General features: G+C 41.5%; 1 protein-coding gene across 1 annotated transcript; it reads left to right on the top strand.

Moving 5' to 3' along the window:
- Positions 1-246: 246 nt before the first annotated feature.
- LOC145446295 (uncharacterized) lies at positions 247-20121 on the top strand. The gene is made up of 11 exons (XM_080324547.1): positions 247-555; positions 1155-1383; positions 2359-2505; positions 2566-2928; positions 3924-4013; positions 4070-4213; positions 4301-4409; positions 7956-8136; positions 8197-8422; positions 18056-18220; positions 19575-20121. The coding sequence occupies exons 1-11, from the start codon at positions 422-424 to the stop codon at positions 19869-19871; spliced, it is 2085 nt and encodes a 694-aa protein (XP_080180673.1). The 5' UTR covers positions 247-421; the 3' UTR covers positions 19872-20121.
- Positions 20122-23006: the final 2885 nt, after the last annotated feature.

The following is a 23006-nucleotide window of genomic DNA, read 5'->3' as shown; positions in this document are numbered from 1 at the left end:
TATCGCCCCCTGAGTCCAGCGCCCCCCCCCATTTCACCCCCTGAGCATTTTCGCCCCCTTCAAAATTGCCAGCGCCCCTTGGGGGGCGCTGGTGGCAAGGTTAAGAGCCACTGCCCTAGAGTCAAAGGTACATCGTATATGGTTAGCTATGGGGTCGCATGGTGGCGCAGCCTATACAGCACAAGGGCAAATACGATCGCGTATAGAATAGGAACACAATGGAAGATAGCATTTAACAATCAAAGCTAAACAAAGGAATCTTCATGAGTTGTGGGGCCCTCGCAGGCAGCCTAGTGAAGGAAATTAACAATCGTTCCCAAGCATACGTTGAGAACAAAGGCGTAGTGAGAGGCGGTGGACTCGGCAGCAAACTCCAAGTTGCAGCGACCAGTTCGGCGGATGAAGTGCGTTGGAGCGGAAAATGGATAAGTTATCGGCGCAATACTCCAACTCCGTGCCTCGGCAGAGAAATCGAAAGTTGCAGAGGGAGCATTCCAAAAGCAGTTCAAAACTGAAGTGGAACAACGTCAAGACGGAAGCATCCAGGAAATCTCTGTAAGTTAAGATTACAAGCAGGGTTGGGCAGATTGATTGGATTACTCGAATCTGGATTGAGTATTGACTCTAATTATTTGAATCGAACAGTGAGAGATTATTCTTTTTCGAATACTGAAATTATACGCTCCTTGTCATTAAGACTTGACATATCAACGAGAATTGTATAGTTTCCATGCTGTTTTCAACTGTGGAGGCCTTGAAACCTCGATTGGTCGTATCACGGCGTCCGAAACGTATAGTGCAAAGCTAAGCAGTAAGCACGTTAGTGGAAATTACATATCTGTGAAATCGTGATCAACTCACAGCATTGTCACAAGGTGCAATAAAATAGGTACAGTCGAAAAAATACCTGATTAAATCTTAATATGATGTAGAACTGGCATTGTATACTCTATGGTCGCATAAAAGGTGCACATTTGAACTTTCCACGTCATTCATACGGTTATAACGTCATAACAAGTGTTACTCGAAGCCTAACACTCGATTCAGGAACGAATCACTCAGGTATCGATTTTGACCAGCCCTACCCGCGATATATTACAAGGGAAGGTTTCTTCCCAAAATATTTTCAAAATCGGCCTATTCCACGATTTCAGAATGTCTCCAAGTCTCGAAATAAAAGATTACGATCCTTCGTTCGCGCTGCGTAAGATCGCAATGCTGTACGAGAATGACAGACGAGACGAAATCGTAAACATCATAGCCAATATTTCCATCGAGACTCTGTTGGATATATACCGCGAATTTCCGATTGACTTGTTCCTGGACTCCATACCACGAACGCTCGGAATATTGAACTGTCTCATGACCAGGCTTTACGCGCATGTAAGTAAACTTGTGAGCGTACTGTGCACTGGTTTAGAAGCTGAGGTTGGGAAATTAGTCAGTGTTGCTACTCAGGTAGAAGTAGACGCAACGATTTAAATTCCTACTCAAAAGTAGAATTAGCAATTTAAAATACATGCAAAAATAGGGTTAGCATATTTTGGAATTGGGAAACGAGGACACTTTTAAAAAATCCGTGTTGTGTTGACTAAAAAAAAGGGTCATTTTTCAGATTTAACTCCCGCGTAACCCGTCGTCTATCTTTTAGGCCCCAATTCAACGTCTTTCGTGGTTTTTGGGAATTTTAGGCTAAAAAGGAGGCAAAATTGTCAAAAAGGAGTGCATTTCTATATCATCATCATTGTTTTATTAGCATTTGGGCGAAAGAAGGGCATTTCTTCAAAAAAGAGGACGTATGGGTAACCCTTCTAAAGCCACTTCAAGTCGAAGTAGAAATTCTTCGTTACTGATCACCTCTGATAGTAGCTTAAACTTGACCAATGATCTAAGTGTTTAATTGGACTAAGTAAGAGGCAGATACATTCATTGATATCGCTGATAAAGGCAAATTTAAATCATAAATGCCCTACGACAGATCTTCCAGTAAGTAAAGTTTTGACATACAACTGATCAAGTAAAAGGGAAAGAAGTCTGAACATATCAACCACTTGAGTAAAAACTGCTAGTAGTCAAAACCTACTTGAATACTCCGAAAAAATAGAAGCTCATCCTGTCCACTTCTGTTTAAAAGTAGCCTGAAGTCTGAATTTCTGCCCTCAAGTTGCCGAAAATTCTTTTTACCTTCCTCATTTTTGTCCTTTTAAAACTAGTCCTAAGCAATGTATGAGTTGGGATAGAAGGAGGTTTGTTTCAGGTTCCCATGCAACTCCTAAAAAGCAAGATATATCGTTGTCTAAGCTTTTTATGGTCTATAATGTCATGATAATATTCAGGAAATGTCTTTATCGCTTTCAGAATGCCCACAAATTTCCAAAATCCGAACTTTCCCTCGCGTCCCTTGTGATGCAGATAGTCAAGTTGTACAATCGTCACCAGTCGGTCGACATGCCGAAATTGAGCAACTGGGACAGCATCGAGAAACATTGCAGGAGTATTCTGAGAGTAAGTGAAATGATTATGATTTTAAGAACGGGCTTAACAACAAAATCTTATCGTCCACAGATCATCGGATACGTGGACGGTCCTGTGATTATCAAAATGCTTCATCACCGCAAAAAGTGTTTGCACAGAGCCGATGAAGGATTGGGAAAATATGGGCTCGTCGAAGTCGAGATAACACCGTCGAGCGAAGAACGGATAATCAAAAAACTCTTGAGCCTTCCAGAAGCCCTTCAAGTCGAGCTGGAAAGGATGGTGGTGAACTCCAAATATGCGCTGACCAAATTGTCGAATCATGCCAAACACGGAGAGACCGAAGCCAAGGCGCCTACGCCGAAGACGCGGCCTCGCTCGGCACACGGAAACCCGGCTACTAATGAATACAATCATCAACGAGTCATCGGACTCACATCGACTGACATTCAGGTCGGTATTAATTTATTTAATTGTGGCTCATCGTTTGATCATGCCTCTATGTGCATAGATTAGGCATGTGGCCTTGCACTCACGTATAACCCTTTCATGAGTATGTATAAAAGTATATATCGTCGCTGTGGAATCAGGGTAACTTATGTCCATTTTACACATTTTGATGTAATTAAGTTTTCGTAAAGTTTTCATTTTCTTTCTGCCATGATTAAGTTCGAAACAATGTGACAGACATAACCATGGTGAAGAACTCAAGATAAGACTTAAAATGAATTTTTTTACAAAAACGTGATATTTTTAAGAATTTGAAAGGTTGATCTCAAAATTCGAAAAACAGAAATAAGCTAATTTGATTCCACAGCAACGATATCTACTATAAATACCCGCGAACTTCAAAACCAGTATATTATGTTCGAATATTTTTTTTTTAATATTTAAAATATCACGATATCAATATAACCCTCTGAATACGAACTACAAACGAATTCAGGCTACAATTATATTTTAATATAATGACAGTGAGAAAAACTTGAAAGAAACACAATAATAACCCTGTTGTTGTCTTTTCATTTTGCTGAAACATGTGAAAATAAATGTCAGTGCTACATTTTATCCATACTGTTAAGCTGTCGCCTATATTATCTATAAGAAATTAATTCAATTTTTTCATATAATTCTGACAGCTGACGGGCACATAGTATTTGATTCCGTTCCATAAAGTGCGCCTCGATGCGCTGGAAAGATTCCTCTTCATATCTTTAAATAGCCGAAATATTTATATGAGGCCAGGAGTACACAATATGCATATATGTGTCAAGACCCCGACTACTTGAAATTGTAGTTATAAGATTATGTTGAAGCATGAATTTCCACTCAACGTTATCATAGTTTGAAGTGGCATTAAACATGTGGCACTTGTATATCGCTTTGAAGTCAGCATAAATTCCTTGAACGTTTGCGAGTAGGTCAGTAAAACATTGCTAATATTTCAGGAAAGACTATTCGACAACAAAGTCCTTTTGAATGTAGTTGAGCCAGTGATGCAATATGCCCAACTCCCGGGGCTGCTGGAATTGCTACAGGTATGACATAATATCAAATTTGTCATGTCCGCTTTCAATGAATTAACAACATGCAGGAGCGGATTGCGCGTGATAAAGATGTCTTACTCACATTTTCACAAATACGAAAAGAAATCCCATCTGTACCGGCCGACGCAAAACTTTCTCATGAAATTATACGCTACTCCAAGGCGTTTAACACCGTTATCAACATTTTAAAGGTGACTATAATCGTTCTATTTTGAAAAACTACGCGATTTCTCACAACATACGGTTTCCTAACAGGAATTTGTAAAATTTCCTAACAGGAATTTGTAAAAAACAGCGATGTTCTGACAAATGACCATGCGGACAACGACCTCACGCCGTACATATTATGCGACGGACAACATCCTATGCCATCACGGACGCATGTTGGTTAGTGCAGCTGCATTCTCATATTCCAGAATGAGTTTTGCAAAGATTTCACAATATTGCGTGACCAGTAATCACTTAGGCAAAGGCACTAACACGACACCCAGTGCCATGTGAAATGATTTTATGATCATTGATATTAGCAATTCGAATACAGCTTATATGGTTACAAATTACAGCCGTTAGAGCACATATATGTTCCAAAATGCGGCATGCATGAACGTGCAGCATTTATTGTTAAGAGCTTCTTGGAGGTTCAGAACTTCAATATACAATTGAATAATATTTGCATCTTGAAATAAACCCGAGAATTGTAAGGACAATGTATATCAATATAGTATCAACAGAATATACAATGTTCTTTCCAATTTTCTACTATAGTTACCGATGATTACCCCTGACGAGTGACAGCCGAAAATATTCAGATTTATCTCAATTCAATAGCATTGAATATTTTATTTATTGACTTCACATCAAATGTCTTGAAAATATCGGAAACGTACGACGACATGCATAAACTTACTACAGGTAAAATAATACTAAATCATGAAATCAATTCATTAGTTTATAAGTCTATACTTGGTAATGGTATCGAGCATTGCGTCTCTGATAGAACGCTTCATTACAGATGAAAACAAGCAAATCGGAATCCATTATTTAAGCCACATTATAGACGCGGGGGCTTAATCTTCATTCCGGCCATTGTGGCAAAACCATTGAGACAAGTATGATGAATTCTGGGGCTATTGTTGGCGGAAATTGGAGTAGGGATGTTGTGATAGTTTGCTTTTCTTACCGGACGAAATTAGTGATTGTATTGCTTTGTGATAGGTACTGTAACACAAGCGATCTCGCGTGGGTTAACACAAATGATTTTATTCGCCGGAGAAAGATACAATATTCTACGAATCCACAGCAATCATCACATTCAAAAAATTATACAGTGCTACTACTAGATTACTACACTATCTTATAGACACCAGGTTAACGGCGCAGATGGTGCTAACTGCTAAGATATTGTGAAAGTCGAAATATATCGGTATAGCATGATGTCTTCTGAGCCATTCGTCATATATAAACATTATTATTATAGATTATGCTTTGTTTGGACCGGATCCACTCTTGGGGACTCCACCTACCTACGTATACAACCACATATGGGTTAGCATGGTGACGTATACGATAAGAATGATGTTTTAAATATGTATTTCAAATATCTGACATCATATTTAGAGCTATAGGAACAACGACGCATTGCCTGGCCAATGGCTAAGAGTGCAAATAGGGACTTTATCGACAAAAATTACATAGTTTAGATTCGTTATTCTCGCCGTGGCAGGCTTGAAACCTCACTTGGGCATATCGCAGCATCCAATACACGCGGCTGTAGCGCAAGGCTGCAAATCCCATGGAAACGACAATGTGTAGAATTTGTATTCCTTTAATAAAATATTACTTCTTTTGTGGTCACAATGCCCATTGCCTATATGTAAGGTAGCACGGCGTACTGACGTAGAGTTTTAAAACGTGGTTGCCTATAGTCTATATTGATATTGAATTCATGCGGCCTGGGGCCACTACGAAATCTGAAAAGTGGCCCGCGACCCGTTTTGAATTGGCGATCCCTGATATAGGTCATACGTGTACCGTTTTGGCATACCTTTTACTACTGCTAAAATCTCATACATTTAAGAGATAATATGGATAGGAAGTGACATTCACGAGTCAAATCATGACTGTGACACGACACAGTAGCAGTAGGGTGCATACTAATTAGTAGGGCTGGGCAAAATCGAGTACCTGAGTGACTCGATTCTGAATCACGTAAAATGCTTCGAGTCGAATCGAGTAAACGAGTATCCCTCATTTTGACGTCACAACAGAATGTAATATGTCAAAGTTCAAAAATGTGTATTTTATGCGACCACAAATACTGTAATTCTTGTTATCCATCACATTAAAGATACTTTGGTATTTTTTCGACCATACCGATTTCATTGCACTTGGTTACAATGTTGTGGAATGATCATAACCTCGGAAATGTGCTATTTTTAGTAACATTCATAGCGTTGTACTATCTGTTTCGTATGCTACGTTAAGGCTAGTCAAGGTTTTAAGTCTTCAACAGTGAAAATTAGTGTCGAAACTATAATTATCGTTGATAAATTAACTTCAGTGGCGAAGAGCATACAATTTCAGTACTCGAAAACATCGTCTTTTACTACTCGACTCGAATCAGTAAAATTAATACTCGATTCAGATTCGAGTACTCGAATCGTTGTGCCCAGCCCTACTAATTAGTAATTAGTACGGCAAGTTTTTGTTGCACTAAAATCGCGAGAAAGTTGCATTTAATTTTATGAAAAGTTGCAGTAAAAAGTTGCAATTAGAATTTTTGTTGAATTATTAGGGTATGAGATACTCGAAGGGTTCCGTTGTATAACTTAGTTCCTGCGGAGCTGTCAAATTTGTTAATTTATTACCATTTAACGCACGGTCTGGCGAAACCGCCAAAAATTACATTTTTTCCGGTACATAGCAAGAAAATTACGAAATGCTTCCATAAAAAGGCCAAACAGCATAGCGAATTAGCGATAACCCCCTCCCCCTAAAACAAGTCCAACAACACACCCCAAACCCCCTAGGTCTGCAAACTTGACCCAAGGCATTACAGAAAAACTCACTGTCGGTGACTTTAACAAAAGCAAGCCTGAAAAAGGTGACTCAGTGAAAATGTATATTTCGACGGTCTCGGCTGGGCGCTCGTGAAATGGGAAACTATTTCAAATTTAAACGACAGAATTAATAAAGCGATCTATTTACATATTGTTAGGGCATGGTCGTGCTTGGTAGGCGTAATTGAACTCATTGCTTGCGAGCCATTGTGTCATAGATAACAGTGAGATGCAGCTAACCCTCATATAACTCATAGAACCGTACTAGAAATAGCTTATAGCATGTTTTTAAATCACTCCTTTACATTTTACCGCAATATTTGATAAAAGTTGCAGTGAAAATTGGCACGAAAAATAGAGAAAAGTTGCAAAAAGTTGCACTATAAAATCCCTTCAAACAGCATAAAATATTATAGTACTTAGATTCTGAGTATCTAGGAAGATGCCGGAAGCTGTAAAAAAAGTTACAAAAACTTGACCTAGTAAACTTGACCTAGTAATTAGACTAATTACTATATTCGGAGCGACATCTATCTGATATTATGTGGCGTCTGCCTCCCGTTTTTTATTCGCGCTTTATAGTATGAGGTTTCTTACTGCATAAAATCCACACATGTGACTTGAAGGTAATTGCGTGGAAATAAACATGGTTCATAATTGTTAATGGTCAGATTTGATCATTTTTAGCAGAGCTATCTAGCTTGTATTGGACAAGTTATGTCCATTGGGAAGTATTTAAGACGCCGCCAAGATAGCTTTATATTATCCAGTCTGCAATGACCCACCTCCGTCGCCGACGGCAATTCCCTCGCACACTTTGAATTCTACTGCTCCCAATAGAAATATTTTTGAGGTCTTAAGTTTTCTACGCTAGGTCGGTCCTCCTTTGGAAGTATGGAACTACCTTCACGAAAATCGACGCCGGGTTCTCTATCCACACTGCAAGCGTCATTAGACAAGAGCGCCAGCGAAATAGAGCGTCTGAAGAAGGACTTGAAAAGAGCTCATCAAACTATCGATAAAGTTAGAAGGCGAGAAAAAGACCTCATAGCAAGGTATGTGACTTTATAGCTGCAATTTATGCATTGTAAAATTCCTTTCAAATACGCATATAGGTTATCCAAACAAGCTGAGACGTTCATCAGCATAAGTCCGAACTACGAAAACATCGAATCGGGAGCGCCCAGAAGCGTGGAATTAATTAAGGAGTACAGAAATTTGTACAGCGAAGGAAGAGTACAAGCTCTTGATGACATCAACGAAATCTTTCACGACGGAGACATCGTCGACAATGAACGCGTCAACGACGTTAAGACAAAGTTGCTTTTCTCTGTGATCGTAGTAAGTGATGTATATAGAAACGCGCGCTTTTTGCGGAGATTGTATTTGTAAAACCCTAATATCTTTCTGGTGTTAATCAGAAAATTAGGAATTCCTCCTAACAGAAACACTGGTATGCGGTGAGGCTGAGATTTGGAGACTCATTTAGCCTCCTTCCCTTTATGGACGAGATTCGCAAATACATAAACCTAAAAGGTTAGCTGATTCAGATGGAGACTTGCTTCTCCTCACATCACAACCCACCCTCCTGTCTTTTTATTACATCGCAATCTTGTCATGTTTGATCTGATAAAAATTTCAATAAAATGAAAATCCACAATGGAAGGTAGGCCTACGCATGGAAAATACAAAACTACATTAGTAAGAGAAGGTATTTATTCTGCACTAGACATTGGTAACAACTAACAACATTATCAATTCATACTACCGTAATTTTTCAAGTATAGTACGCCACCATGTATAATACGCACCCTTAAAATGACATGCAAATTCTGGGAAAAAGCCTGTACCCATGTATAGTACGCACCCTGCATTCACAGTACATGGATAACTGTGCTTTAGTACGCGATGTTGTTCTGTTTTGCGATGTCACTGTCGAACAATGATGACATAACCATCGCTAATCATTATGCAATTAACGGCATTGTCTCCAAACGATAGTACAGAGCAGCCAAGGCCTGCGAGGCTGGCGACTAGGGCTGGGCATAATGATTCGAGTACTCGAATCTGAATCGAGTATTAATTGTGATGATTCGAGTCGAGTAGTAAAAGACGATTTTTTCGAGTACTGGAATTATACGCTCCTCGCCACTGGAAGTTAATTTGTAGAAGAGAATTATAGTGTCGACAGTAATTTTTGCAGTTGAAGGCTTGAAACCTTGATAGGCCGTATCGTAGCATACAAAACATATAGTACAAAGCTACGAAGTTGCTGGAACTAGCAGATTTCCAAATTCAGGATCGTCCCGCAACATTGTCACCAAGTGCAATAAAATCGGTATGGTCGAAAAAATACCAAAATATCTTTTATGTGATGGATAACAGGCATTATATTCTTCGAGGTGGAATAAAAGATGCATATTTAAGCCTTCACACATCACGTTCTGTTATGACGTCATAATTAGTGATACTCGATTACTCGACTCGACTCGAAGCATATTGCGTGATTCAGAATCGATTCACTCAGGTACTCGATTTTGCCCAGCCCTACTGGCGACGCGATAGTTCGGGCCTGCGACACGACGTCTTGCGCACGAGCCCTATTACAGATGTGATTGCTAATCATTATACAAGTAACGGTATTGCCTCTATATACGATAGTAGATAGCAGCCAAAGCCTGCGAGGCCGGCGACGCGACATCTTGCGCACGAGGTCAGATGCGATTGCTCAGGCCAACGGTTATGTCGTGCACACCACGCCTGTTGGAGGTGCGACTGATTACGCAAGCGATTATATTTTGCGCACATGGCCTGTCGATGAATTAGCGAGGATTGCCGCGCGTGTTCAGCAATCAATGAATGACCTAATTTCGCTCGGGTGCAAACGCCAAACCAACTCAGCAGGAGATTGTGTGTGCTGTGGCACACGCTTTATGCTAATTGGCAGTGGCGGCTCGTCCTATAGGGCAACTGGGGCATTGCCCCACCTAAAATTCTGTTCAATAACAATTTAACCATTTATAGACGCACAGCGCTCAATATATACCGAGATCACAGCGAAACCCGCGTTCTTCTTGTGCTTTCGCTTGCAAATGCCCATACATAGAGAAGTCTCTGCGAAAATCGAATTCTCTTCTGTGTTTTCGCTTTGTGAATGCCTAGCCGGGGCTTGCCCCGGTAGCGCTCATAACCAGACATGGGGTGATTACTTTATGAATGTAATCGATTGCGATTACGATTACTTCGGAATCACGCGATTACGATTACGATTACGATTACAGCAAAATCAGGAAGTAGTCGATTACGATTACGATTACATTGAAAGAGTAATCACGATTACTTACGATTACATTTGTTTTGCTTAGGACTATAATCTTAAATGATATATGGGAAGGCAATACAAGGATTGCGATGAAAAGGCTTAATGAGATATCAACTTTCTTCATACATCATGCGTCATTTGCTTATTACGTCATAATATATCAATTGCACAACTTTATAGTGGATGATTTATCGCATCCAACGATTTGCATTATTGCCAGGTCTTTACCTGCCGCGCCCCAAATTCCTTAATAGAGGGGGGAGCGTGCTCGAAGGCGACTCAAAAGTATTTCGTAAACCAACATATATTATAGAGCATTTTCGAGAATTTTATTAATTCTTGTAAATGTTTTTCGAGCTTTGCGATTCAAATATCTCTAGTACAGGGGTCACCAACGCGGACCAAATGAGTCGCCCGCGGTCGCTGTAGTAGTGGTGGCTTTTGGGGTGGGCGAGATGGGCGGTCGCCAGGGGGGCTGGCCGAAGGGCTCCCCTATTTGGATTATGCGCTTTTTTCAAGGATAATAACGAATAAACATGGAAATCCGTGTAAGGCAAGAATAGGATTCCGTACAGATGTGTCAATCATCATCAAATCTCTGCATTTGTTATAAAAGTACCATATCCCGATAATCATCACGTCTCTGCATGCAGTAGAATTACTTAGTTTTAATGTCGTCTATCTTTGCACACATGAAAAATAGACATGGCCGAATCCAGCACCTGGCCAAACCTTGATAGATAGATAATAATAACAGATGCGAAAGAGGGTTCTGGGGGGCGAAGCCCCCCATAAGTTACGGATAGATACTTATAGGGCGGCCCCCGGTAAGTCTCGCCCAGGCCCCCCGTTCGTGTGGCCACCACTGCGCTGTAGCAAATATCCAAATGAGAGATTTGATAGTTGAAGCTCGTTTCATATGAGCAGCAGTTGAACATGGGTCGGCCGACGCCAAGGAACATACGAACGCAGTCGCTCGGGGCATTGCTTGTCTTCGCCCATGCGGCGGCTCAACGGGAATCTATATAGTTAATATTCCCGAGTCTAGACGCGGAGATCGGCGCTTCTGCGCGCACTGCAGCAACGCAACTGAGCTTGGAGGAGCTGGTGTGATTCCCTGCGAGTGAGCGTTTTTTTTTCTTGGTAAGGGGCGGAAACCCGGCCCAGTGCTCTGATTGTCTTACTCTAAGTGAAGAAATCTAACTGAACATGGATAAACGACGGGAGTACGTGGTAACCCGTCGGTCGTCGCAATAATCAGCAGTACACACTACACAAGAAGTAGCTTTTTGTTTCAAAACAGTTGGTGACCCCTGCTCCAGTAGATAGCTGGGTTTGAAATGCATACCTCTTCCCCTCAAGAAAAAACATACATAGGCTATATTTTATGGGAACAGGCATTTCGTGGCCGGTCATTACCGCACCACGATCCCACAACACACCAAAACATATAAGCAGTTCCGGCCAACACGCAACTTCACGGGATGTGATACCAAAGAAATACCTTGGCCGAAACTTGGGGTATTCGTCCATTGTCAATAGCCGCGCTGAGTGGGCGGGACTAATAACTCCTGTCCTTCCAATCTGGTCCCACAATGCAAATGTCACCCGGCGAATCCACAAAGGAATAACAATTTGTGTGTGCGTCTAACAAAAGATATTCTTTTAGTCTGCCACGTTTGGGCGAGTACAATATCTTGTGATTATACAACGGACTGGAGGTCGCGAATTAACAACATACAGTAATTATAACAACATACCAGATGCTATGAATATGAATTACGTGCCCCAGCGTCAGGGCCGTAACAGCACTTCGTCAGGCCCCCCCCAAAACGTTGGTCTAGGGCCCCCCATACGGTGATAAACCGAACTTCTGGGGGGCTTCGCCCCCCAGACCCCCCTCTGGCAATCCGATCTTTGCCGCTACTTGTCATCTACATTGGGTGTCCGTTTAGTGAGTCAGATATTCCCGCCTGGACGCGCGAAGCGCGAAAAATTTATATAATTCATGATTAAACCGGTCAATATTATCGGGCGTACACCCGTTGGCAGGAATGAAACAGCACTTCGTCAGCCCGCTAAAAAATAATTGGGTCTTTGGCTCCGATAGGGTGATAACCCGCCCCCTCCCCCATCACATTGTTCGCTTTTGTCACGAAATTAGTCGTACTGTCTAGTGAGCCAGCGCTAGGCGCGAAAATTTTCGATAATTCATGATTAGGGCTTGGCAAAATCGAGTACCGGAGTGATTCGATTTTGAATCACGTAATATGCTTCGAGTCGAGTCCAGTAATCTAGTATCACCCATTATGACGCCATGACTTAATATAATACGTCAAAGTTCAAATATCTAACTCTTATGTCACCACAAATAATTTAATGCCTGTTATCCGTCTCATAAATGATACTTTGGTATTTTTTTCGACCATACCGACTTCATTTCACTTGGTGATGATGTTGTGGGATAATCATGACTTCGGAAATGTGCTACATCGAGTAACCTTCGTAGCTTTGTACCATGTTTCGTATGCTACGATACAGCCAATCAAGGTTCCAAGGCTTCTACAGTGAAAATTAGTATCGAAACTATAATTCTCGTTGATAAATTAACATTCAGTGGCGAGAAGAGTACAATTTCAGTACTCAAAAAAATCGTCCTTTCCTACTCGACTCGAATCATTAAAATTAATACTCGATTCTGATTCGAGTACTCGAATCATTGTGCCCAGCCCTGTTCATGATAAAAGCGGCCAATAAGATCGGGAATTGCATATATATTGCTATCAATTTCTTGTCCTCTCTGCTCACGTTATCAGATTTACCGGAAACTGTAGCGCCCGTAAATAATAATTAAACATCTTCGGGCGGGCGGACCCGTTGGTATGACTTCGTTACATGATGTGACGTGACGTGACCTCCTGTCTGCTATATCAAAAAATATAGAATAGCCCAAACGTACTAAACTAAAAGACGCAGACGATTTCAAATTGGTATTTCTTCACTGGCATATAATTCTTCCCTGCGGGATGGTGTTTGTCTTCTGAGGTTCAGATTGCCAAGACAGGAACATTTGGCGCCAGTCATTTAGGCGCCTATTGACAATTAAACCTATATGTATTTTGTATATACAACGAAGTTTTCGGACAGCGTAAGGGCAGTCCTTTTCGGCCAAAGTTTTCGCGCTGCCGATCGTTCTGGCACACTTCTTGGAGTCGCATGTAATATGTCCTAGATCGTTATATGTCTTGGTGCGTCGTGGCGCTGTAATGACCAACGCCGATATGTCTATTTCTATAAATCTTGCGTGTTTTTTCTTGGAGGAAGAGTACAAATATTGAAGATGTTTGGCAGGTTGACATCGCGCGCAGCGCGAAAAAAATTTGAAAAAGTTGCATAAATTTAAAAAAAAATACTCTTTAATTTATGCTAATTCACGAAATAATTTTGGGCCCCCTTCGAGCTCGGGCCCCCCCCATTTGGGGGGTTTGGGGTGCGGCAGTTACGGTGCTGCCCAGCGTTACAGGTAAATCTGACACTCGGGGCTCAGAGAGGTTATAAATGAATAGTAATATAATGCAATTACCAATATTATTAACGAAATTCACTTTTGAAAATTGATCAACGGTTGGACAGGGTAATTGCTGTTTTGGCTGAATTGCTGATTCTAGCTACAACCCACGCTAACATGTCATGCTATATAAACGGATGGTTATGGCGGCAGGTCCAAATGCTAAGTAACGAACTGTGAAATAACGATTGACGCCCGTTTCAAGTAGTTATATGAGAATAAGATATGGTTACCATAAAAATTCTGCCTTCAACTTAATACATATACGGCGAGCTGCTGTTACGAGAAACGGCTAAGCACGGCTAGGTTATGATATATATCAGCAGCTGTTTATTTGTAATGCTTCGCTGTGGAAACTGCAATGTCTTATTCGACGAGTACAAAATTCCGAATCTTCGTCAGGTGCACGTGCGTACGTAGGCCTCCTGCTCGCCAAGCAGCAATGGTAAACTGCGTTTAACTAAGCACAACCAAACATTAATACATACGTTACTATTTGAAACTATAGGCAGAGTGGTGATCGATATCCTGCTGCGAGGTAGCGGCTTCTGTAGTGTATTGATAACCTGATATACACCACGGGAGGTGTTCTTACAATCACACTACAATGTCCATCGCATGTATGTTTACTATGTGTGGATACTTGTTACGCAATGACGAGCGGAGCTAATACTTCTGACGTAATAATGAGTCAGTGGCGTTTGAAAACAGATGTTTATGCTAACGCTAACGTGGTATATTATCTCATTCTTAGTCACAAATATTCAGTTTATGTCATAGTCCTTGTACAAACAAAAAGTAATCGTTCTTTCACAAACAAATCGATTAGATATGGGAAGTAGTCGATTACGATTACGATTACTTCGGATTTTTTTCGAATGTAATCGATTGCGATTACGATTACTTCAAAATGCTGTAATCGTCGTAATCGATTACGATTACTAATCGCGATTACCCCATGTCTGCATAACAAGCTTTCACTATCTATTCTCTCAAAGCCGCGCACAATTAAGAAACGGTGATATACTCTCTCCTATTCATAAAATGGCCGAGCAACCGGGGCATATATGCCTGTCGCCCCTAAGGTGTGATGTAACAATCGTATCTATATCTGAACTCGGATACCGTGATATGCGTTGAGTCGACCTTTGCTGGTATAGGTCGATTTTGATGGTGTTTCACACCATGATAATTCTTGAAACTTGGTATGTCATGTCGTGATGGTGGTATTTAACACTGTCCTAAGTTTCAGGGTTTCTACTCAAAGTTTAGGGTAGTAATTCCGTTTCCAAAGTCGAGTGTGTGCTGATCCGTCATGTATCGCAAACATATTTCACGCAAAGCCGGTATTGGTCTCCATTAATTTTAACGATGCTCCTTAGCTAGATCCGTCTTGAGCTTATACATGGTATGTCTTGATTTTAGTATCGAACGCTGTGCCAAGTCTCAAGGTTGGCACTCAATGATTAGGGCAGCAATTTCGTTATCAAGTTCGAGTATGGTAGAGATGTGCGCTGATCTGACACTTAGCCTACCTAACGCATTGCGGATTTCACGCAAAAGCCGGTGTATCTGTGTTCCATACTGAGATAGGTGATGAGATGATGATATCATGAAACAGTTTACTAACATCCTCGGTTTGCATTCAAATATTTAGTTTTATTTTATATTCTCCAATGTCAATTTCACCGTGGAATGGTGGCCTTCGGGCCATTTGCTCACAATTACAACCCCTGTCAAGCGCGATAGCTGTTTCGTTTTCGATGGCGGCTAACAGCTTATCGCTTGATCAGCCTATTCCTCAGTAAATTTTACGCAAAATTCGGCGTTGATCAATTCGTATTAATTTTGACAGTGTACCATACCGAAAACGGTCATGAGGCTACTTCTCGATGATTTCATGTAACAGTGTACCAAGTTTTCGGCTTTCATCCACGTATTTATTCGGTAATATATTTTCCGAAGGCGATTTTGCAGCAGACATATAGACAGTAGACACTATAGACCGTAAGCCGTATGTGTCGTGTGACAATCTCCAGCCTCAAGGTCAAAATCTCCCAAGCTGTACCGGGACCGAATTTCCGAGGCTGCTATCCGTAGTTCTTCAGAATGATGTTTTGGATTCAATATGACATTTCCTTGTCCAATCTATGAGATAACAATTGCGTATGTGTCCGAACTCGTTGACCTTTCCAGTAAGGCATACGCAATCTCTCGATTTATAGTCATTTCCATTTCTGCAGATAAGTAGTCAGCTCAAGTGCGAACATGAATCGTGTTGAATCTTTGCTCCGTACGCCGTTTAGCCAGCTGCCTTTAGAGCAAAAATTAGAGGTAAAGCGACTAGGTCCGTATCAGCCTAGAAATTGCCCATTGGTCCAATCGTACGCCGGAGGAAAACGCACTCGTGCCTTTTCTTCAGCGCATTTCGATAAAAATGAATGGCTTACTTATAGCGAGGATAAAAACGCCTTGTTTTGCTTTTACTGTCTTTTATTCGACAGTGCCGGTACCGGAAGCAGTGGCTCTTGTTGGAACAAAATTGGTTATCGCGATCTGAAGCATTTGTCAGAGCGTGTGAAAGCGCACCAAAAATCCCAAGTGCACATGGCTAGTGCAGTTAAATATAAATTGTTTGGCAGAGTAAATGTAATGTCGCAGCTCAATGATAATCATTTGCATAAAAAACAATGAATAAAACATTTGTTACCGCACTTCAAGTCACGCCACCGGCAAACCTCTCGCGGCACCTACGTTAAAAATCATTGTTTACGGGTAATTCATGTGACCATCATGAACGTTGAAAAACGCTACTGTGACGTCATATTGATAACAAATCGCTTGCGGCCCTTGCCCCACCACCCGATATTGTCACGAGCCGCCACTGCTAATTGGTAGCGCGTTACACTGATAATACGAATTACTGGACACGATGGCTGAAAGTGATGCGCTATTGGAAACAAACATAAAGAAAGGTGTGATTTCAAGTTTTTTATCGAGGGAGATTTTTTCAAGCGTGTTGTTCCCATGTATAATACGCACCCCCCGTTTTAGGGAAAAAAATCGTGAAAATTATGCGGATTATACATGGAAAATTACGGTATACCGTCGGTTCGCAAGGTCGATAGCTGAGAGCGCATAGTTTCAATGGGCTGCGGCTACGTGATTGTTAGGCAAACAATCGGTGCGACAGATTAACGTGTGCCTCACCTTTCATTGTTACATAGCGCTGTCAATGTACGCAACTAAGTCCATTTTTACATTCCTTGCCGTTTTTGAGTGGTTCTGGTGACCTGTCATTAATAATATTTGTATTTTCGAAATCACTGCGACAATATCATTCGATTAATGCCAGTTGAGTGAGCTCGGGTCTTTATCACTATAGGGTTGCATTTAAAACAAAAATCAATTTAAAACAAACACGTTTAAAACAAGGCTTTTGTTTAAAACATGTTTTTTTAGCCATGGCGTCACCAATATCAATTGTGACGTCATATCGGATTGACATTCACAATTGGAAATATAGGGTAGGCTAAATATGCTTCCTTTGACGAAATATCCACGTACTAGCTGTTGAACCGGCTATTTTGAGGTTTCCAACCATCCCATATCTTATACGTCGGCTATATATAGGGTGGTAGTCGTCCGTGGGCACATACAACATGTTTTTTGTAAAGTATTTACACAATAAGGGCATAATTATACAACTTGAAAAAAACACAATTTTGTTTTTTAAAATGCTTTTGTTTAAAATATTTTATAAACAAAGTGTTTTGAACAACCATTTGTTTTAAATGCAACCCTAGTTATCACCCTATCTGCGAACAACAAATATGCAAATTGCGTAGTATTCGATGTAAAAATGTTTAAAGTTAGTCATTCATGAACATTGAACATGAACGATTGAACACCAACACCAACAAAAATATCAAATCGTTGAAGGTTTTCACTATTTTCACTGCCTCATTTGCCGCCCCTATAACCGAACGTCCCTACAGATCAATAATTATCAAGCGAACTGATATTGCGACGCGTCATAATCCTGCGAACACATCCAAAATCACTCACATTTATCTCTCTTCAGCTCTCATTCCGCTCCGTCGACGATACCATCGATAAAGTGAGGATGACGATTCGAGACGCCCTTTGCATGCAGCTGGCGACTCGCAAAACCCGCGAAACCGAAGCGACCGTGTTCGCTTTTTTAAAAAATACCACGGATACATATGATCTTTCTCAGAATATAGCAGTGAGTAACATTTAATACTATGTACCTGCTGGTTTGAAACAGACAGATGAAGATGATACATGTTATTGCACACAAAGTATTCGCTTTTCAAGGTTTTCAAACTATTGTAAACAATTGCATAACAACAATTTGTCCACGCACTGCTTTTTGCGGAAATAGCTAGCGCAGTGGTTCCCAACCCTTTTACTCGCTACCTAATTTCTGATTCGAAAATGTTCCGCAACCCACCACTAAATTTGGTGAGCTGATTACTATAAATCAGTGGTTCCCAACCTTTATGTCTTCATTTCTCACTTGAGATTTATTCTGAGCCTTTATTCCGCACTACCCAAAACTTTGGTCATTACGGAGCAGCTATTTGCTTTATTACACACAGGTCGCACAATCACACCAGTACGCAAGACAATCGCCTATAACTGCAACATAAAACCCATTGTGAACCGATACCGGTAACCCTCAAAATTTAGAAAGCGTTATTTCACGTCATACTGGTCGTGCTGGATGCGTTTGTGACGCGATCATTGCCTTTCCGGAGTTAAGAATGAGTTTTTGTGAACAACACGCAATATAATTTTCGATATATACATTTCAGAGCAGTTAACTGGTGACAGTAATTGCGCATGTGTCTCCGTAAATATGTAGACTATCTTGTATATATATATAGTGTTTACCGAATGGGTCAATTGCCCACCAGAAACCATTACATTCCCCACCAGTGGGGAATTCCCCACCGGTTAGGAACCACTGCTATAAATGGTCAGCACCTTCGCCCAGACCTATCCATGGCGTATTTGAGAAGCTGGTTACTAAAACAAGGCTGGGTGTCTTGGCCACCCTACAAAGTACTCACCATCCGCAGCTGGAAAACCACTGAGCTAGCGCGCAACGTTTCAAGATCACGGTGGTGAGACCTGAGACGCAGTTGTGTGTCCGAGCTCCGACATCCCAATATCTGTCAGGATCTACGCATGCGTGGTAAATAGATGTATTTACCAGATTTTCACCATAGCATGGGTTCGTACCAGAAACTGGTGCTTACCCGATTTGCGCTCTAGGATAGGGAGGAAACCGACCAAATACGAAACACACTATTTTTGTTTGCATTTCGGTGTACTATACTGCACGTTGAAAACGTCAATACAAAACAAGTCAGAAATGAAACCATGGCAAGCACAATTGAGTCCGACTCATTAGCCGACCAGGATAGTGGGGCCGCATTCATAGAAATTGCAGAATTGAAATTGGGTTGGCCTATTCCTGAAGCGATTGTGCGGTCCATTCTCAATACAATATGTTGACATATAGGCTACGCGGTCTTTATAAACGAATCCAACCCAAACTGAATTTTTCACAGGAAGTGTTTGATAGAGTGTGCGACGCCCTTTTCGAATGTCACGAGCTTCGGTCGTCACGAAGTCTGAAAGTCTACGTCGCTGAATGTGTGCGTCTGGCGTGGGTTCTGTCGGTACAGACGCCTGCCTTCATCATCGAATACGACGCGAAATATTATGACGCCAGTAAGCACGAAAGATTTCATACCGCCGACGATTCTTCTGGCGAAATATTATCTTTTCTCTGGCCAAGTCTGCTCGAACGTGAATCCGGAAAATGTTTGTCCAAGGGAATAGTGGTAACTGGATACCTCTACTAGACAAGAGGTATCGAGCATCTTTGCGGCTCGGATAGTTCGTGATTCTTACACTCAATTACAAGCCATCTGATTTTATTCTAACTAGGCCAAAATGTGAAACCTGAAAGTGCCATGTGTTCTCACAAAGATGGGTGGGCGACGTACGTAACGTACCGTCGGGTAGCCTTCGTACCAAAGCATTACATCTTGAATCACCTCCTCCTTGTGTTCGTCTGCTCTCGATAGAAATATATAAGTGATAAAAACCAAACGCCGTTTAACAGGTATGAGGCCAGTGAGAGAGCGTGATGGATAGACAGCACCACAACTGCCGCACCCCAAACCCCCCAATTGGGGGGGGGCCGAGCTCGGAGGGGGCCCAAAATTATTTCGTGAATTAGCATAAATCATAGAGTATTTTTTGAAAATTTATGTAATTTTTTCAAAAAATTTTCGCGCTGCGCGGGAATTCAAGTAGCCATTTATCTTTATTATTGGGTATAGGGCCCTTACCGCGCCACGACCCACCAAGACATACAATCAAGTTTTGGCCATATAACATGCGACTCCAAGAAGTGTGCCAGAACGATCGGCAGCGAGAAAACCTTGGCCGAAAAGGTATATGCCCTTATGCTGAGCGAAGACTTCGTTATATATACAAAATACATATAGGTATAATTGTCCATAGGCGCCTAAATGACTGGCGCCGAATGTTTCTGTCTTTGCAATCCGAACCTCACAAGACAAATACCATCCAGATGGGAAAAATTTTATGCCAGTGAAGAAATACCAATTTGAAATCGTGTGCGTCTCTTAGTTTAGAAGCCTTCGTTAGGGCGATTCTATATTTTTTGATATAGCAGACTGGAAGTCACGAAATAACATCATGTAACGAAGTCATATCAACGGGTCCGCCCGCCCGAAGATGTTAAATTATTATTTACGGGCCCTCCCGTTTAGCATAATATATATGCAATCGCCGATCTAATTGACCGATTTTATCATAAATTATCGAAAATTTTCGCGCTTCGCGCTGGCTCACAATACAGTACAGATGATTTCGTGACAAACGCGAACAACGTGATGGAGAGGTCGTTTCATCACCCTATCGGAGCCCAAAACCCACGGTTTTGAGGGCCTGACGAGGTTCTGTTTCGTTCCTGCCGACGGGTATACGCCCGAAGATGTTTAATTATTATTGAGTGGTCCTACCTTTTCAAACACACCTCACTCAGCTCTACCGGCAAATCTGATTACGTGAGCAGAGAGAAGATACAAATTAATAACAATATATATGCAATTCCCGATCATACTGACCAATTCAGTCATGAATTCAAGAAATTCCCCGCGCTGCGCGCGCCTAGGCGACAAAGGCTGTAGGATTAACTCGACAAACTCCCAACGAAAATGATAAATAGCGGTAAACAGGGTATCGCCGGGGGGGGGTCTGGGGGGCGAAGCCCCCCATAAGTTCGGTCTATAACTCTATGGGGGGCCCAAGACCAAAGTTTTTTTTGGGGGCCTTACGAAGTGCTGTTACGGCCCTGTGGATAGAGCACTTCCAGTACAGGCATATTGAGGCACAGAATAGCTGCGTGCGAATCAAAACTACACTACTACCGACAACAGGCAACTTGCTGTTTCGCAACGCGGTGGAGGTCCGAGCCAAGAGCGTAGCCAGAGGGGGTATAGAAACCCTGTCCTTTTGAAATGAGCATTCTAACGCTTTATGTTGCAATTCAATAAATCTTATCATTGTAGCGTGCACCCGGGGCCTCGGTGCGCCTAATTAGCGAGAAGCCTGTCGCCAATTAGCGAGATACGTCTGTGCACCGCACAACATAACGCGATCTCCCACTGAGATTGATGCGAAATAGGTAATTGATTGCAATTTCGCTGGCCTGTTTATCGCGTCTCCAACAAGCCTGGTTCCGCTGGCTTGAAGAAGCGCATCTGCAATAGGGTTGGTATGGTAGGTACGATATCATCGCTGACCTGCACAATCGTATCTGCCCGGTACGCACGATATCATCGATGGCCTATGCCTGACATTCTTTGCCTCCTAGCTGTCGATGTTTTCTCGGTCAGAACTGGGACATTTTTGACTCGCGAAAATCGTCGCCGATGCTGCGTAGTACGCGCTTATTAAATTGTTCACGAGAGATCAGGTACTCGCAAATTGGCAAGCTTATCATACGCGTAAGTTCATTATCATGAGGCAGTGTTAGGGTCAAGTCACTACACCTTCGAGTCACAAGTCAGTTCGAGTCATAGCACATTTTGACTCGAGTCAAGTCCAGTCAATAGATTTTCAAAGGTGACTCGAGTCATGTCAAGTCAAGTCACATTTCAAGTCAAGTTGCCTTTTCGAAGTATGAGACATGATTACGTCATTGCATTTTGCTAGCTGTCTGAAATACAGATTGAGTGGCAATTGATTCTGAACCGATGAACGAATATAGAGTTACATATACGTGCAAGGTGCTGTATCGCTCACATATACGTAGAACTGTTAAACTACGAAAGTAATTTTATAACTTCAGTTTATAGACACCAGCCAAAACAGAATAGAGCACAGAGAAACGAATTGATAAGATATTTTGTTATTAAATTACTTTACAACTTATTTCCGACAACGTAAGCTGTAAGCATCGATCACTTCGTTTGTGGTCAATTCATTTGTGAGAGAACAATGGAGAATCAGTAAAACCCACTATCATTGAATGTTTGGTCGCTCTCACGCGTTACACCATCGTTTCACGAACAATACTAACATATGCAAGATACAGTGATTTTTATCGTCACCGATTACATGATGACTTGAAATTGACTCATGAATTTTGCTCCGAGTCACGAGTCAATCCACATTTCTGATACACCGAGTCAAGTCAAGTCATTTTAGCAAAGTGACTCGAGTCAAGTCAAGTCATATGAAAAATGTGACTCGAGGCAAGTCATGACTCGAGTCATCCCAACACTGTCAAGAGGAGATTGTGTAATAAGCATTTACGCATGTACTTAAGCCTAATGAATTGATGATATATCAGTAAATTCGAAAAAAATCGAAACCCCCCGTTTTATTTCAACCCCACTCCTTTTCCGACTGGCTGTACGCGCCTGGTCCGAGTAAATCACAACGGTTCCTGAAGTTGTACG

The sequence above is a fragment of the Botryllus schlosseri genome, chromosome 9, assembly GCF_051294905.1.
Source record: "Botryllus schlosseri isolate E-star chromosome 9, Bs_hap1, whole genome shotgun sequence".
NCBI classification, from domain to species: Eukaryota; Metazoa; Chordata; class Ascidiacea; order Stolidobranchia; family Styelidae; genus Botryllus; species Botryllus schlosseri.
Note: the sequence above shows the minus strand (reverse complement) of the source record. Positions and strands in the feature narration are given on the sequence as shown.